Source organism: Blastomyces gilchristii (assembly GCF_000003855.2).
Source record: "Blastomyces gilchristii SLH14081 genomic scaffold supercont1.3, whole genome shotgun sequence".
Classification (NCBI taxonomy): domain Eukaryota; kingdom Fungi; phylum Ascomycota; class Eurotiomycetes; order Onygenales; family Ajellomycetaceae; genus Blastomyces; species Blastomyces gilchristii.
In genome coordinates this window covers 570446-586749 of record NW_003101680.1, presented here as the reverse complement: position 1 = coordinate 586749, position 16304 = coordinate 570446, and the positions used below count along the sequence as shown (strand labels likewise).

Below are 16304 nucleotides of genomic sequence, written 5' to 3'. Positions count from 1 at the left end.
CGTTCATCCGCCGAATTCATTTTACTATTCTAGCTTATACCCAACTCTTTTGACTGCCCAATCTCTAAATCAATTTACAGCGTTGGAGTTTTCTCTGCGTTTCGCCCTTAACCACCCCAATAGTCCAAATAGTGGTCTAGTTCAGCTCTTATTTTTATTTTATTTTATTATTTTTATTTTTACATTTTTTTTCCTTCATAAGGCCGCAATTCCCATCAGTACAAAACTGCCGCTTCCCTCCGTTATACCAATCCCTGTGTAAATATACTAATTTAGCCGCAAGCAATATTGCATAGACCCTAATGTCATGTAAGATAGCTTACAGTGTGTCCTTCTATGTGATCTCGAAGATTTCCTGGCCTCTAATAAGAAAAGGCTCAAGGCAATAAGGGCATCCCCAGTGGAAATGAATTGATTCCCCATCAAAACCTCTACAAACTTATAGCGTATGCACTGGCTTTCTGCGGAAGCTAGTATGGCTGCGAGACTAAAGTTTGAATCCGGCTGCCTGCCTCGGGAGGAGTGATTCATAGATGGACTATGGACCTAATCCTCAAATATATAGTGGTTAGATGTCCTGTGTACTCCGTAGGCGGTTGGAAAAAGTACCCTGCTGCTGTGTGGTTGAAATAGCCCGCATCCCTAACATCCAACTTGGTCCCATCGAAGGTCCTAGCACAAAAAGTCCTTCAACTCGTACTATTTGTTAGGTTCCAACATAACCAGGCGCTTGCAGGCCATTGGCAGCTCTTGATAATAGAAAACAACTGATCAAAGGTTGCATAAAGCCCCTGCAATGTCCAGCTGTAGGTATGATAGGTTCAGGGTATGATACTATAGCAATGATGATGGTAGCAATATTTCCCAACATATACCCCTGAAATCTGCGGGCCTGGGTGTGATCCCGCTGCAGAGGACGCCGCATCATGTCTTGGACCACGAAACAAACCAATGATGGCCCGCAACTGCTCGTCTTGACAAGCGCCGGGTGTTGTTGTTCCACTTCAGCTATCACAAACTCGCACATTTGTTTCCTCCTGGCGCTTAGGAGAGACGTTGAGCAAGCAATGGCAGCACGTGATTGGCTGGAGATGTAAGGTCAGGTAAGTTCAGGTAAGTTCAGGTACGGTCAGGTACGGTCAGGACAATAATACGGTACACACGGGCACCCCGCCCAGCCCAACCATGGAACAGCCGCAGTCGGCTCCGATAAGCTTCGATTGGGGTTAGAAGCAACGGGAAAGACGTTTTCTAGTAATTATAGAATGTCGAATCGAAGAACTGCTGCTAATCATTTTTCTTCCTTCTTTATCTCCAGTGGCAGGATATTCTAACCCGCTGAAATGTTGATGCCCAAATCTCGAACCAGGTGGGGTGGAGATATCCAGGGCCAATATTGTGGCGGCGGAAACGGTAACTGGAGACGTCATTTCTGTATTATTCGCGCTGCCAATGCCTGCCTCTCTCAGCCCCGCGCGGTCTCGTATGGAGGCCGTATTCCCCCATACCATACGGAGCACATACCATCCATCAGCCTCCGTCTCTTCCTCAACTTCTTCCGATTTCTTCATCTTCGCCCTCCCCTTCTTTTTCCCTCTCTTCTTTCTTTCGCCTTCATCTCTTTCCGTGTTCTTTCTACCTTGATATGGGACAATATATATATCCAACCTGTTGTTGGGTTGATATCCTGTGAAACCCTTGGTATACATCTCCATCTCGTGCCTATGCAACGTTCTGCATCTAGCAAACCGCTTACAAGGTCCTGATAGCCCGCATAACTACCATCATCCACCCCACTTACCCTGGTCATTTGCTCCGTTTCCCCTCAGACCATCTCCAAGCGCCAGCAACAACCTGCATTCTGCAGAAATCTCCGCTGTGCGAAATCGCTATAAATAAACATTCTGTGCTACTTCTCGAGCCTAGTCTATAGCTACTTAGAGCTTTGAGACACACCTTTTATCCTCCTTGCGACCAGCGCCAGTCCGCCCGCCATGAGTCGCCATGGAAAGGACCAACACGACGAGATGTTTCTCACCTCTCCATCTGACCGCGACCCCCCAACTGTCTCCCCGTTGAGGATTATTAAACGGGATACCCCGTCCCCCGGCCCAACTGCCGGCAATACTACCCAGCCTTCAGCTTTTAACCCACCTCCTCAGAGCCCTCCTCCGCATAACCCCCTGCCCTACCCTAACGACCGTTCGAAGCCACCTCATATGCATTCCTTTAGCCCCTCCAATTCTAGGCCGCCTTACCCTGACCGTGATCAGTCGTCCTCCACTGTAAAACAATCGTCCAAACCCTCCTCACCTCTTCATTCCGGTTCAGGAGGATCGAGTCCCGCTGATATCCCTGCTTCTTTGCGGCCACGGGAAAGACGAGATTCGAAGACAGCCCAGTCGAGCCTAGCGGAGAGGAGAGGAACTACCGGTCCAAAGCCCCTACCGGAATCACCAATACTTCAAACGTCAGATAAAGAAGGATTGTTCCAGAAAGCTCCGCAGCATCCAGTGGGAGGACGCGCCAACACCGGAGGCATGCCAGGGCAACGGAGAAAGCCCTCTACGGAGGTGAACCCGTATCCCGAGTTCCACCAGCAATACTGGACTGCACAGGGTAACGCGTCGTCTTCAACCTCGTCGAACCTAACAACACCACAACCAACCCATTCGGTTAACCGACTAGGCTCTACCGCCTCGACCTCAACAACCAAAGCAAACCGCGGCTCTCCTCCACCTCCAGAAACCCCCATTGTGCCTCCAGGTCGCTCAGATATTGAGTCCCGGTACGCTGCAGCGGGAATTGCAGGCACATCGACTCTCAGCAATCTACAGGCGCAGAGTGTTGCCGCGCAACAGCGTGCCCAGCAGTATGCTGCTCCCCAAACACAAACAACACACCTCGCCCAGCCTCAGAACCCGACTCCAAGACCATGGACTCCCACGGAACTTCCCGGTACTCAACCGCATGGACCTCCAACCGTATACCAGGGGCCCGTTCCCACATCCGGACCTCCTCCGCAGACCTCAGGCGCAGACAACCATCCACCCCCTGGCCACCCTGCCGGCTACACTCAGAACCATAATCCACTGGAGGAAGATTTCCAGAGATTGAATATGACTGCCTCTCCTCCTCCCGCATACTCCAGCCTTGGTGGGCCAGGTCCTGGTGGCTCTGCGCCCCATAGTTTCCAGAATGAGAAGCAAGGCCTTGTCGCTGGTGCTCATCCCTTTTCAATGAACCCGATGAGCACTGGAGCTATGACACCTTCCACCATGGCTCCACATTCACACACTCCTCCCGCTCCTAATACCCAAGGCCACCCAGCGTTTGCCAATGATCCCAGACAAGCGGATCCTGGTGCTTCGCAACCCAATCTCCAAAATGGACACCCTGGCGTCCATCCCACTCCCATTAACGGCTCTCCCGCGCCTCCTGGACCCTCCCCAGCTTCCCCTCCTCCTCTCCCAGAAGGCTGGATCGCACACCTGGATCCCAATTCCGGACAATACTATTACATTCACCTCCCCACTCAATCTACTCAATGGGAGTTTCCAAAGGGGCCAACTCCTCTTAACCTAAATGAACCAATGTCACCCGGAGTAAGCACTTTCGGCGGCCACCCCATTGCTTCCCCGGGCCTTTCAACGTTTGGGCCTAACCCACTGGCATCGCCAGGACTATCCACCTTTGGGCATCCACTAGGATCACCGGGTCTCCCCATGACACCCGGATATGAGGGCAGCGTTATGAGTATGAGTACGGGATTCACCGGCCCACCCCCCGCCAGCGGTGTCGAATTGTATAAGGTTGCGCCAACCAATGGAGTGTACTTCGGCCCTTATCTTCGCTATACGAACATGGATATGGAACGTGGACTCTGGCTGGGCTCAATTCTACTGGTGACTGATGGCCCCCAGCCACCAACGATCCATATTCATCAGAGCGTAGACCTCTCTCCAAACCCGAGACAACTTAAGGGATTTTCGATTTCAACACACCAGCGATGGACGTTTTACAAATACAATATCGATCTTACAATGGAAGAGTACCCTGCGAAGTGGACATATGCGATCACCTCGCACCTTGGATGCACGAGATATGAATTCCTCGTCGCAGGTCAGAACGAGACGAACTGGCGTTTCATAGCGACTTCTGGAAATGACTTCTCCCTTAGCGTCAGTGCGAATGAGAGGGCTCGCCTTGGTGGCGCTGGATACATGTGGAAAGACATTATGCAGAAGCATACAGAGTGTGGCGGATTCCATGTCCACCTTGGACTTGGAAGTCAGATCAACGCTGACCGAATTTGGAAAGAGGTCCCATCGCTCAAACAATGGCTTACTATCAGCGGCAAGGAGCAGAGGAAAAGCGCAGTGTGGACCGCCGCCCATGAGGAGGATGCTACACATGCGTATTTCCATTATTATACAAGTCACTTTGATCAACCGCACCTGCGAGAAGCATATGCTCAGATCCCTCACGTATTGCAAGTTGATGATCATGATATGTATGTTTTCCTCCCAATCCGATATATCACGCAGTTTAATTTCCCCACGATTTCTGACATAATTTCTTTTTTCAGCTTCGACGGGTTTGGTTCATACCCGGATCACATGCAATTCTCGAATATGTTCAAGAATATTGGCAGAATAGGAATCGAGATGTACCTCCTTTTCCAGCACCATACAACACTGGAGATTTTACGTCATGCGAACGACGATATGGACCTTTTTACTATAACTGGAACAGGCTGGCATTTTATCAAATTCCTGGGCCCCGCCGTCGCTGTGGTAGGGCCTGATTGCCGTTCAGAAAGGAACCCCCATCAAGTCATGGCGGGACCTACCTATCAGGGGATCTTCCCTAAGATTACAATGCTTCCTCCAAGCGTGCAACATTGCATCTGGATGATTTCTGTCCCGCCTATTTACCCGCGGTTGGAATCTACGGAACACCTCGCGCAGACCATAGCCACTGGCAAAAAGGCCGTTACTGGAGCCTACAATGTTCTTGGTAAAGTGACCAGCTCCGTTGCTGGTGTCGTAGGTGCTAAGAACGCCGTGGGCTCTGGATTCAACTCTGTAAAGAGAGCTGTTGGCAAGTCTGGACTGATGGGCAGCGTCTTGAACCCATTTGGTGAAATCGAGCTTCTTGATGAGCTGCGGGATCAGTGGACTCACGACTCGAAGGTAAATTTCTCACCCTCAGTAACTCACGACACGATGACATATTTATTGACTTGACCCTCCCAGGATCTTGAACGAACCTATCTGATCCGCACCCTCCAAGGGATCTCCCATCAGAAGAATATCCGGATGACCTTCCTCTCTGGAGCAGTAAACTGCTGCGGCGCCGGCCTCGTCCACGACCCCTCCCACCCAACCGACCATAAGACCATGTACCAAATAATCTCCTCCTCTGTCGTCAACACTCCACCACCATCTTACGTCATGAAACTCCTACACGGAGGAAACAAACCACTCTATATCCCTGCCAACGGCAAACGACTCGCTCCGGGCGCCGTCACAGACACAAAGGAAGACATGATGGAAATCTTCCAGACGGACGTGACGGGCCAACCACGCGAACACCGCAAACTCATGGGCCGCCGTAATTACGTGGCTATCGTGGGATATGATCCAGACAATGTGCAGTCAAATTATGGGCTGATGAGCCCGACGACGCCGGGGATGATGTCGGCGTCCGGCGCGTTTCCTAAGTTGAGTCTTGCGGTGGATTTCTTGGTGCAAGGGGAAGGTGCTTATGGGAATGTTGTCAAGTTTGGACCGGTTATCGTGCCAAGTTTGGACTTTGGGAGGTAATCTCTTAGCCGGACTATGGCATTCTACATGGATTATATATACGGTTGTTTTTGGAGATATATTTTGATTTTCGCGCGAAGATGTGGACTCTTTTGGGGGAAGGTATAGGTTTTCTGTTGCATTTTCTCATCCTAGCTTGCATTCGAACAATTTTTCCTTGTTGTTTTCTTTGTGAGTTGATATTTCCGGACATTTTTGATGACAATTATTTTGGGTGTTAAGCCACATACGTATATATATGTATTTATCAATATTCGTCTATTTATTTATCTTATTATCTAGCAGTCTTGGCCGGATTCCAGGTTTCATATGTTACTCCTGGTTAAAGTTTGGATTACGTCACATGACCGAGACAGTTAGGTCGTGTGAGATGCGCAGTTGCGATCAACATCACTCGAAGAGATTCCAGAATATCATATTTACTACTTCCACCCCTAACACAATGAGGTCATGGCTTATCTTCATCCTCTCCGCGTTTCTCTACAGCACCTCCACTTCAGCTCTGCCTAGTCATCGTCCTGACTATAATGACGACACTTCACGGAGCTCTCAGAAGGCCCGCACGGTGTCGAAAGAATTATTCTCCTCGCTCGAGGAGCTCTCCCGTATTGTTGATATAACATATTGCGTTGGGACGACGGGCGTGTACAAACCGTTCACTTGCGCGGGACGGTGTCATGAATTCGAAGGATTTGAACTAGTTACGGTATGCCCTACTTCGAACTCCAGAGCAATATCAACTGTTTTCGCAAAGAATACACTTTGCCGTGTCTTTTGCTACATATATCTTTGCTACGATTCACTAATCACAATATCGCATTCCAGACCTGGAACACGGGCCCGTTTCTCTCCGACTCGTGCGGCTTCGTTGTCCTCTCCCACCCACCATGGCCCAAACGCATCATCATCGGATTCCGCGGCACCTACTCGATTGCAAACACTATCGTGGACCTCTCTGCTATCCCCCAGATCTACACCCCATACCCGGCTAATAACCCCACAGATCCTCACCAGCCTCGCTGTAATAACTGCACCGTCCATGCCGGATTCATGGAGTCATGGAAGAGCGCTAGACGCACATTGCTAGACCCTCTGAAACGAACGATGGTGAAATATCCAGATTACCAACTTGTTCTGGTGGGACACTCGTTGGGGGGGGCGGTTGCTGCCCTTGCCGGTCTCGAGTTTCAGGTTCGGGGTTGGCAGCCGCAGGTGACGACGTTTGGGGAGCCGAGAGTGGGAAACCAAGGGCTGGTAGAATATATTGATGCGGTATTCCATCTGAAAAATTCGTCGTTATCGTCATCGGGTTACGACCGCGCAACAAACGGCGACATTAAGCGGAATACGAAGAATTACCACAACAAGACCTCCTCCTACCACCGCGTCACGCACGTCAATGACCCAGTCCCCCTGTTGCCCCTTTCTGAGTGGGGTTACCGACCTCACGCGGGCGAGATATATATATTAAAGCCAGATTTACCTCCTGACATCTCCGACCTGCAGCATTGCATCGGCGACGCGGATCCAGAATGCATCGCTGGATCTGAAGCGGCTGGCAAAAGCTACTTACTCGCCTTAACCCTGTCATCATCCTCGGCATCTTCGGCCGGGCGCATTGGGGCTTACGACTATGCTTACATAGAAGAAGACAACGATGTGACTATGGACACCGCTGTATCTATTAGCCAGCAACGTCAGCATCATCAGCAACCATTGTTGCCGTCCGGGCCGAACCCGATCGGGGATCGGATGCTGGTCAGAGTGCAAAGCGATGGTAATGACGTCAAGCGAGATTTGACACAATGGAACCTTATTCCTCACCGCTATCGGTTGTGGGAACTGCTGTTTGCACACCGCGATTACTTTTGGCGGTTGGGGGTCTGTTTGCCATCGCCCAATTGGAGTGGGAAGCGTCCCGGTGACCATGGTGGTTGGAAATTGCCGTGGAAGTGGAAGTGGAAGTGGAAGTGGAAGTGGCCGTGGAAGAGTTGGCGGGGAGAGAGCCGGTGTGATGGTGCTGCAAGTGGGTTGAGTTAACCTGTAGTGATTGATAATTTTGATCCGGGATTTTTCGGGATTTTTCGGATTTGGGGAATTTTCTTCATCTGTAGCTTCCTTTTTGCCTTTTTTCCTTTTTTCCTTTCGTTTCCTTTCCTATTCTTGGTTTTGCGGGTTCCTTTTCTCTTTTTTATTCTATACCCATGTGCAACGTACGTTGGTGCCTTTTTTTTTTTTTTTTTTTGACACACATTGGGTTAACTAAATACCCCATTTCTAAAATTTTGGCATATATAACGATCTTGACGGCAACATCAACAATACTTTTGGTTAACTGGTTAATTACATATTTAAAGTTGTTTCTCTCCATGCTGTCTAGCATTCAGCCAATATCTTGATTGATATCATGTGATTTTTGGGTTCATTTGGTGAAGAAAAAGACCGATGTGGAGAAGAGCGCTGCTAGCTTGCACTCCCTAGGGCCAGCACTAATTTTGCACATCATATCTCGGGCTCCATCGCACATCGCATTTCCTCTGGGGGAGTAACCTCAGCTTCAAAACGAACTGTGGATGAATTGAGCGTGTGGTGCAGGGGTGAGTGAAACAATAAGACAAGGAAACCAGGCAGGAATCTGTCGAACTTGTCATGACACCTGGGAATGACACCCAATGACACATGCCACCCGGTGGCAATCAAGTTGCTACCCCAACATTTGGCAAACTGTGACCGAGCTCCTGGCACTTTTAACTGGATATGCGGGAGCCTTGCCTTGAGATGGGGATGAGTATGACCAATGCAGCCAGATGATGTGTTTTCTGTGTTTCCGTCTTGGCTCTGCTTCACCACTCCACCCCGGCTTGCTTGGAGGGAAACAAAAACTGCGGTGTCGAGCTTCCAGACAAGGAGCCCAGAGACATGCTGAACTCTCTGCAATGACATTCTCCCGCGCATTTCCTTCATGTTACCTTTTCCCAATACCGACCCGGGCGACCACCCCGCCCGTCCCCATTCGGCAATCGGCTATATTGTCGGCTGAGGCTGACAACACCCGCAAATCATAGCCTCTCATTAACCTTCATCGGCCGATTTAATTGGGACTTGCCTCTCCAACGCTCCGTTGGCTAGCGCAGTTCTTACAGTGATCACTTGCGCGAAGCACACTCCTCAGTGAAATGCCTTTTTTTTTTTTTTTTTTTCTCCAAAGTGGCTTATGCAGAGGTTTCCCCTCGGAGCTCTGACAATGCCTGACAGCGAAAACCATCCTAACGCGGAGTTTGGGCATATTTGGTTCTCGGCCAAGCAATGAAGTGGTGCCGAGATCTGGGATTTTTCGATAAAGCTAGTTACCCAAAGACGCTTTTTGGGTACAACTTTCTTTGCTTTCGCAAATGTTATTTGCGCCTTTACTCGCGCTAGGCTGCTCGGCAGGCTATACTCGAAAGGCCGTCAACAAGTTTCCCCATAAAAAGTTTGACCAGCTGAACAGATGAAGCTGACCGGCATTCCATAGAATCCTTGGCGTCAATATGGATCTCTAGTTTTAAGGTTTATTATCTTTTTCTTTTTAAAGTCGCGATTTCCTTTCTCGTTTTTTTCGCTACTAGAAATTCTATCAATATCTTCTATTCATCTTCTACCTTCAAATCCACAGCTCTATTGCGAATATGCCCACCATGCCGTCGCTCCGATCGCTCTTGCTTATCCCGCTACTCTTTTGGGCGCCAGTTAAAGCAGTTCCTCATCCAGAACCGTGTCGCGGCGCTTGCAACGGCCGTGACCCGGGTTTCATCCGTCGAGCAGACGGGCGATATTTCCGCTTCCAGTCTTACAATGGGATATCCATCTCGTCTGCTCCCTCGATGGAGGGGCCGTGGTCAGCGCCCAGATCTATGCTCCCGCAGGGTTCATCGATTAACCTCCCAGGAAGGCGCGATCTTTGGGTGAGTTTGTTTGATAGCTTGGGAGGATCTCGGGAATGGTGTAAACGCGAAAAACATAAGAGTTTTAGTTGTTGACCCACATGCAGGCTCCCGACGTTTATAAGGTTCACGACGAATACCATGTTTATTACTCGGTGTCAACGCTTGGTTCGCGCAATTCTGCCATTGGCCTTGCAACCTCTCGAACCATGGAGCCAGGTTCTTGGACCGATCATGGCTCCGTCGGTGTACAGACCTCCGAGCGCGATAACTACAATGCCATCGACGGCAACCTCTTTGAGGATGCAGATGGCTCACTCCGCTTCAATTTCGGGTCTTACTGGGGCGGTCTCTTCCAGGTGGGGATGAATAATGATGGGACCAGAACAGCGCCGCTGTCTTCAGCGGTCAACCTCGCCTACGAGCCAGGCTGGAATCATCACATTGAGGCTGCCTTCCTTTACCGGCATCATAACGATTACTATCTCTTCTTTTCCTGGGGTAAGGCTGGCGATTATGATATTTCCCCCCCTGCCCCAGGCGAAGAGTATCGTATCAAAGTTTGCCGGTCACCTATGCCGTCTGGCCCGTTTGTGAGTCTTTCCCCAGTTATTTTCCTTAGCTTTCGTTCCCTGATCTCTCTTTCTTTTTCCCCCTCCCCTCCTCTATTTAAGAATATAGCTGATTCGCTGATTCCAATCCTAGGTTGGTTCCGATGGACGTCCATGTACTGAAGGTGGAGGCATGACCGTCCTCGCAAGCCATGATAACATATTCGGACCCGGTGGCCAGTAAGTTCTTCATACACCCCTCATCACTCTTTTTTTTTCATCCTTTTCTAGTTGCTGTCCCTTTGCAACGAATAAACCAACCGGCGATAAGCGTACGTCGAGTGAAGGCGAATGATCAAAACTAACCCTTTTCTTGAACAGGGGAATCATGACAACGCCAGAATATGGTCCGGTGCTCTATTATCACTATACAAATACCGACATCGGGTGGTCGAACGCTGAGCAACTCATTGGATGGAATCGTCTTGATTTTTCCAGCGGCTGGCCCGTTGTCGTGTGATCCAAAATTTTCTCGTTTTGTTTTTTCTTTTCCTTTACTTTTACTTTTTAGTTTTTAGCTTTATTTTTATTCTTTTCCTCTCCGTTAGTTCGATTTCGTTGCACTTCATGACACCTTGCATTGGACTTTCAGATTAGCGGTGTCGATCTATGCATTCATTACTTATTTTAGACTAATAGCCCAGGCTGAGAACAATCCTGTGGAATATGGATAGTGTTCTTGGAGTTTAGGCAACATTGGGTACTCTGGACCAGAAACTCAGATTTTTTACTCGCAAATATCTTGTCGCTTGACCAGTTATCATTTTCGTGCTTTCAGTCTGCCACTATGCATATATATATGTATATAACGAGAAGTAATATATAATTGAATCTCCTCTCATATTCATTACCATGTGTACCCCCCATTTATTTTTTTTAAACTTTTTTTTCGTTAGTGGTGCCTTATCCCATCTCTAATTGCTTATTCTTCGTTCGGCCGCATACGCTGTCTGTAGTATAGTATAGTTATATGTATGTATGTACAGAGTACAGAGTAGTTACTCCGTACGGGACAACACAATATTTGCCCGAAGTTTGAACCCCGCCCTTGGCAATTCTGTGGAGCCCTGGCCTGACCTGAGCTGACCTGCGTTGAAGCTATCGCCGGGAGACTATAAACACTATGAGAGCTATCTTTGGACGAAGATCTTCTCGCGCCGGCAGTTCGATTATTTCGCACTAACTCTCACTAAGTTAACTCAACTCACTTATGTCAGGTTGTCATGAAATAATGCCCAGCCGGAAGGCTTTTGGCCAGCCAGAGGCTAAGTTAGTTAACTAACTTAAGCCTTCAGCCATTGCCCAGGAAGGGGGTAATTAATGTAGTTATTCAAAGTGCTGGTAGTAGTCCTCTTTTCTATATTTGTTTTTCTACCTTGTTATGGTCTTTTTTATTAAATATTGAAAGACGGTTCATGCCGTTGAGACTAACCAGGTTCTAAATATTCCAAATACGCTCCCCTTCTTCCATCGAGTCCCGTTGTCCGTATTCAGGGAGATGTTGAGATAACATCATTGCTATAACTACCCCGCCTGAAAGTCCGTAGTTGCACAGAGCAGTATGATTTCTGGCAAGTTAGTATCAGCTCCAAAATCTCTGTTTCCAAGAACTCCTTTAGACCATACATAGGTGAGTTTTGCTGTCTTCAAGATAAGTATGCTGCAGATTTCAGGGAATTGACAAATGGCTTGCTTTGCACAGAATGCTACTCTGTATGATGCTGTACAACATTGTTGTGAGATAGATAGATAAGCAGTTATTTCTACCTACCTGGGATGATCAACAGAATTATAATGTAGCTAGAGGTTCTCTGCAATATAATAAATAATATATATCGTACGTAGATCAGGAAGAGAAGAAGGAAAAAAAAAAAAGAAAAAAAAAAAGAAAAAAAGAAAACAGACTTCTCCCATAGGGGGAATCGAACCCCCGGCTAGCGTGTGAGAGACGCTGATGTTAGCCACTACACCATATGGGATGACCTCGCTTGGCGGCTGACGGCGCCGGAAGAAGATATTTCGAGGTATTTCGAGATGTTGGAATTGAACAATCTAGAAACTCCTCGTGCCGCTGCTTACTCACTCACCATCTTCATCTTCATTAATTAATTAATAACCACCACAATGTTGAATAAAGATGAAAATATTGAAGAGCGTATCCAGCAAGCCATCGCTGCCTATCAAAAAAATCCAAAATCCAAAATACTACCTCTTTCACGAGAATTTAATGTCCCCTATCAACGTCTCCGAGCGCGTATCAATGGAAGGAATCCGAATACTGCAAAGGTGCCAGTTAACAAGAGGTTAAATGAGAGCCAGGAGGACGCGATTAAACGATGGATCAAGCTGCTAGATGAAAAAAATTGCCCCCCCACGGCCGAACACATTCAAGATTTCGCGAATTCAATCCTCAGACGCGATCATACAGATCCTACTATCTCCCCCCCAAAAGTCAGCAAGATGTGGACATACAGGTTCATTGAACGCCTACCTGAGTATAAGAGGGTGAAGCAGAAGCCAAAGGATGCAAATAGAAATATCATGCGGCGTAGGGAGAATGAAGCAGAAAAAGAGCAGAATAAGGAGAGATGGAGACAGGGGATTGGTCCCATTAAAATTGGCAACAACTCACTCCCACCACTAACTGAGGAGGAAATGAAACGATTTAGAGATGGTACGCATACTGAGAATGATGTAGATAATTTATTTATTATAGATTAGCTACTGGTTGTTGATGTAAAGAGCTATAATGAGGATGTGATTCTTGATTTTTATCGTTTCGGTGTTTTTATCGTTTTGGTGTGGCGCACTCACTAGAGGTGAGTGAGTAAGCAGCGGCACGAGTATTTATATCCTATGCTCTTGCTGGAGGAATCTTGATAATGGCCTTGTCTTTCCCAAGGCGAGAATACGAGGATACCCGAGTGACAGACAGAAATGATGGAATACTCAGGTTCATCGCGTTTCTGCTAGGCAGCGCATGTGTACCTAGGTACGAAGAATACATCTATGCCCAGCAAGAATTCGCGCTGGGGGATTTGAATGCTGCTTTGTGAACTAATATAGTCAGTTGAAAGTAACTTATTCTTTAAGATTTTCCTCATCTGTCTAGCTTCTTATTCGGTAATATGTTTCGAAGAGCTGTCAAACCCCCCTGAATGCCACTCGTCGGCACCATCTCTAGAGCCGGTGCAGTGGTCACTTACACATGCCCCTGGCCGGGGCCGCAATCAAGGAATATACCATGAGCGAACCTCAAATTCGGCTTGGAGACATTGTGTGAATATTTCTGACCGAAAACTCAAAACCTTTGCTCGGATTCGTGGGTATTTCGAAAAACCTTGCCCCTCGGACTCGTGAGTGGAAAATGAAAGCACTGTTCCTGTGTCAAGCTCAGTCAATGATATCGCCCATCACAGGAGTGCTGTTGGGTTCAAATGCCAACAGCGCCTATAATATTGACGTAATTGAAATTTCGGGCGGACCATGTGATAATCATATCGAACTCCCGCTGCTTGGATAGTTGGATTCCATTACTACCAATTCCTGATGCCCGTCTCCCCTATATCAAGATATTTTGGCGAACTTGTTACTGATAGGTGTTGAGTTTAGGAAAGGGGAGTAAACAAGTTATTCCTGGAACAAACCCTGTTCACGCAGGTTTCTTCCGTCAGCTACGCATGGATGCCGACCCGGTGACAATATCGCAATATCGTAATATCGAAATATCGCACTCTTTGAACTTGGAAGCCTACGCTTCCAACCATCTCGGCATTGCAGGCTGTCGGTAAAACATCCACGAGGCACTGAAGACTCCCGAGGCCATGAAAGGAAGTGGCGTCTTCCGAATTTCCGCTACCATTTCCCTATTCCTTAGTTTTGCCATGTGCAGAGCCCTACTGAACGGGACCTTCACGGGTGAGGCCCAGGTCATCGATTTTGTCCTCCGACATGGAATCGGAATGGGTGGCCAAACATGTTTGAGGCGTTTTGAGATTGATAATTATTAGAAGGTTTTTATGATAGAGGCCAAAGAGGTTTGATGTCTGCCAACCACGTAAGGAGCCCTGTGGATCCAATAGGCTTCTCAGTCGAATAGAGTAAGGCCGTCTTTCTCTCTGGAGACGGAGTTAGGCCAAAGAATCCCGTGGCGGACTAAATTCCAGCGGCGGACTTTATGGAATCCCCATGGACATTTTGCCATGCTCGTACGCTAGCTAACCCCATACCTGGTTGGATCACTACTCGAGGGCCCTCGCTAGATAAGTCTCAGACAATGCAGTAAACTCAATGAGGAAGTTGGAGAATGAAGGCTCTAGTGTAGATAGCCATAGGTGTATGAAGCATAGTTCCATCCGACTAATACAAGAGCTAACATGCGACATTGGCTGTTTACGAGGAGTGTTTTGTTTGTTGTGATATCGCAATTTCTTCAGGAGCATTGCGCGCCGGCGGGAAATAAGATGTAAAAATAAAACTAAATCATCCAAAAAAGGAAAGGGGGAGGCAAGCAAGGGAGTAGAAAACCAAGGAAGGAAAAGGGGGAAAAAGGAGGCTATCAGGCATAGAAAGGAAAAGCACAAGGAAAAGGAAAAGGAAAAGGAAAACAAAACATTGTTAGACAGATAACCCTCGACACTCGCACTGTCTGTCAGGTCCCTACCCGACCACCACGCATTCTTCTCTAATTCTCTACCAGCCTGAAGAATCGTCCCACTACCATTCATTCACTCACCAAAAATCATGGATATCTTGACTGAAGGCACTTCGCCCAAACCTCCCCAATGGCATGGTGCTCTAAGGTTCCATTCAGTGAAAGAGCTAATCCTTGAGCCGACGAAACGACCCCTTCAAGCTCTGCAAGACTCAACTCCACTGGCTCTTTATCACCATCACCCACGTTCACTTTTTGTATCGCATTCATCACGGCCTCGCACCGTGTGTATAAATCATCGAGTAACTGGACAGTTGTGAATTGTGCCGAGTATGCCCGTCTGGAATTATCGGCAACGGTGCTGTTGGGCGGCGGGAAGGTGGGCCGGGGAACTGTTATTAGCATTGGTTTTCCAGGACGTCCGGACGGAGGGAGCTGCTGTTGCCCTGCTTGCTGGAGCCGTGCCTCCTGCTGCCGCTGCTGCTGATCCCGTTGTGTTAGATGTTGTTGACATTGTCGCTGTCGAACCATATCCCAATCCAAATCAGCGATCAAGCTCAGATACTCTCGTAGCCCCAGCCCATCATCATTTCCAATGACCTGGTCTGCGGCACGAAATATTTTCGCGATGGGCTGCTGAAGGTCCCGGAACGCCGGGTCCGTGAGCATGTTGATACCCCGCCAGGGTGTCTCTGAACAGTATGGTCGAGAGGGACGGGCGGCATTCGGGACGACCAGCTTTAGCATCGGCTGTGGACGGTGGGCTTCCCAGAAACGGCGGGCGGCACAGATACAGTGGAATTCTATTTCTCGAAGGTATATTGATTGGAGAGTGTGGGTACGGCTGACTGCTCGCCGTGTAGGGAATATTTCTGATGGGTTGTAGGCGTTACTATTGTTTGGCAGGGATTGGGCAGGTTTCTGAGGCTGGGCCATTGGCCCAGCGCGCGGAAATATAGGTGGTAGGCGCCTATCTGGAGCTTGTGCCCTACTCGGATCTATTGGGGGAAGCCTCAAGGGTGAGGATTGGGATGCGCTGGTTGGCACTGTAGCGGGACTATTATCAGTGACAGGTCGTGATGACAATTCCTGGAAGCCCCCGTTTTGGTGAGAATCATTCTTTTTGGTTCTCGCGTTCCCCATCATCGCCTGACGTATTCGCTTGGAGGTATAAGGCAAGAAACACTTTCTCCCGTTGTGTGATGGGTGATATTTGCGTGGGGGTATAAGCAGTATTGAACGGAGAGTCTGCGATAGAGAGGTCGAAGTGTATGAAGAATTTCAGCTA

The 16304-nt window shown here is 48.3% G+C and overlaps 6 protein-coding genes and 1 non-coding gene across 8 annotated transcripts; 4 read left to right on the top strand and 3 right to left on the bottom strand.

Annotated features, from left to right (window-relative positions):
• Nucleotides 1–1226: 1226 nt before the first annotated feature.
• Nucleotides 1227–1715, bottom strand: BDBG_01741 (uncharacterized protein; the record flags this gene model as incomplete). Its single annotated transcript, XM_002627024.1, has 1 exon — nt 1227–1715. The coding sequence occupies one exon, from the start codon at nt 1713–1715 to the stop codon at nt 1227–1229; it is 489 nt and encodes a 162-aa protein (XP_002627070.1).
• Nucleotides 1285–6237, top strand: BDBG_01740 (WW domain-containing protein). The gene is made up of 4 exons (XM_002627023.2): nt 1285–1701; nt 1760–4513; nt 4589–5195; nt 5259–6237. The coding sequence occupies exons 2-4, from the start codon at nt 1995–1997 to the stop codon at nt 5826–5828; spliced, it is 3696 nt and encodes a 1231-aa protein (XP_002627069.1). The 5' UTR covers nt 1285–1701; nt 1760–1994; the 3' UTR covers nt 5829–6237.
• An 8-nt stretch (nt 6238–6245) lies between these two features.
• On the top strand, nt 6246–8054 carry BDBG_01739 (triacylglycerol lipase). Its single transcript, XM_002627022.2, has 2 exons — nt 6246–6534; nt 6654–8054. Exons 1-2 carry the CDS (start codon nt 6271–6273, stop codon nt 7866–7868), a joined length of 1479 nt encoding a protein of 492 aa, XP_002627068.1. The 5' UTR covers nt 6246–6270; the 3' UTR covers nt 7869–8054.
• Nucleotides 8055–11222, top strand: BDBG_01737. 2 transcript variants are annotated; one of them, XM_031720462.1, is made up of 4 exons: nt 8055–9772; nt 9859–10344; nt 10457–10542; nt 10684–11222. In XM_031720462.1, the coding sequence occupies exons 1-4, from the start codon at nt 9497–9499 to the stop codon at nt 10820–10822; spliced, it is 987 nt and encodes a 328-aa protein (XP_031576658.1). In that variant the 5' UTR covers nt 8055–9496; the 3' UTR covers nt 10823–11222. The 2 variants fall into 2 exon arrangements, with proteins under 2 accessions (XP_031576658.1, XP_031576659.1); XM_031720463.1 differs by having other exon boundaries at nt 8055–10344; nt 10684–11215.
• A 1047-nt stretch (nt 11223–12269) lies between these two features.
• BDBG_16461 lies at nt 12270–12341 on the bottom strand. The gene has a single exon. It is a non-coding gene; the product is annotated as a tRNA-Glu (tRNA).
• Nucleotides 12342–13762: 1421 nt separating this feature from the next.
• Nucleotides 13763–14372, top strand: BDBG_01736 (uncharacterized protein; the record flags this gene model as incomplete). Its single annotated transcript, XM_031720461.1, has 3 exons — nt 13763–13825; nt 13962–14149; nt 14240–14372. The coding sequence occupies 3 exons, from the start codon at nt 13763–13765 to the stop codon at nt 14370–14372; spliced, it is 384 nt and encodes a 127-aa protein (XP_031576657.1).
• A 731-nt stretch (nt 14373–15103) lies between these two features.
• Nucleotides 15104–16159, bottom strand: BDBG_01735 (uncharacterized protein; the record flags this gene model as incomplete). The annotated part of the gene is made up of 1 exon (XM_002627018.1): nt 15104–16159. One exon carries the CDS (start codon nt 16157–16159, stop codon nt 15104–15106), a length of 1056 nt encoding a protein of 351 aa, XP_002627064.1.
• Between the last annotated feature and the right edge of the window lie 145 nt (nt 16160–16304).

Coding starts and splice junctions, on each gene's coding strand:
- BDBG_01740 (XM_002627023.2), top strand. CDS start 1,995: ATGAGTCGCCATGGAAAGGACCAACACGACGAGATGTTTCTCACCTCT. Junction 4,514..4,588: donor CAAGTTGATGATCATGATAT/GTATGTTTTCCT, acceptor TTCTTTTTTCAG/CTTCGACGGGTTTGGTTCAT. Junction 5,196..5,258: donor AGTGGACTCACGACTCGAAG/GTAAATTTCTCA, acceptor TGACCCTCCCAG/GATCTTGAACGAACCTATCT.
- BDBG_01739 (XM_002627022.2), top strand. CDS start 6,271: ATGAGGTCATGGCTTATCTTCATCCTCTCCGCGTTTCTCTACAGCACC. Junction 6,535..6,653: donor AAGGATTTGAACTAGTTACG/GTATGCCCTACT, acceptor ATCGCATTCCAG/ACCTGGAACACGGGCCCGTT.
- BDBG_01737 (XM_031720462.1), top strand. CDS start 9,497: ATGCCCACCATGCCGTCGCTCCGATCGCTCTTGCTTATCCCGCTACTC. Junction 10,345..10,456: donor CTATGCCGTCTGGCCCGTTT/GTGAGTCTTTCC, acceptor TTCCAATCCTAG/GTTGGTTCCGATGGACGTCC. Junction 10,543..10,683: donor ATATTCGGACCCGGTGGCCA/GTAAGTTCTTCA, acceptor TTTCTTGAACAG/GGGAATCATGACAACGCCAG.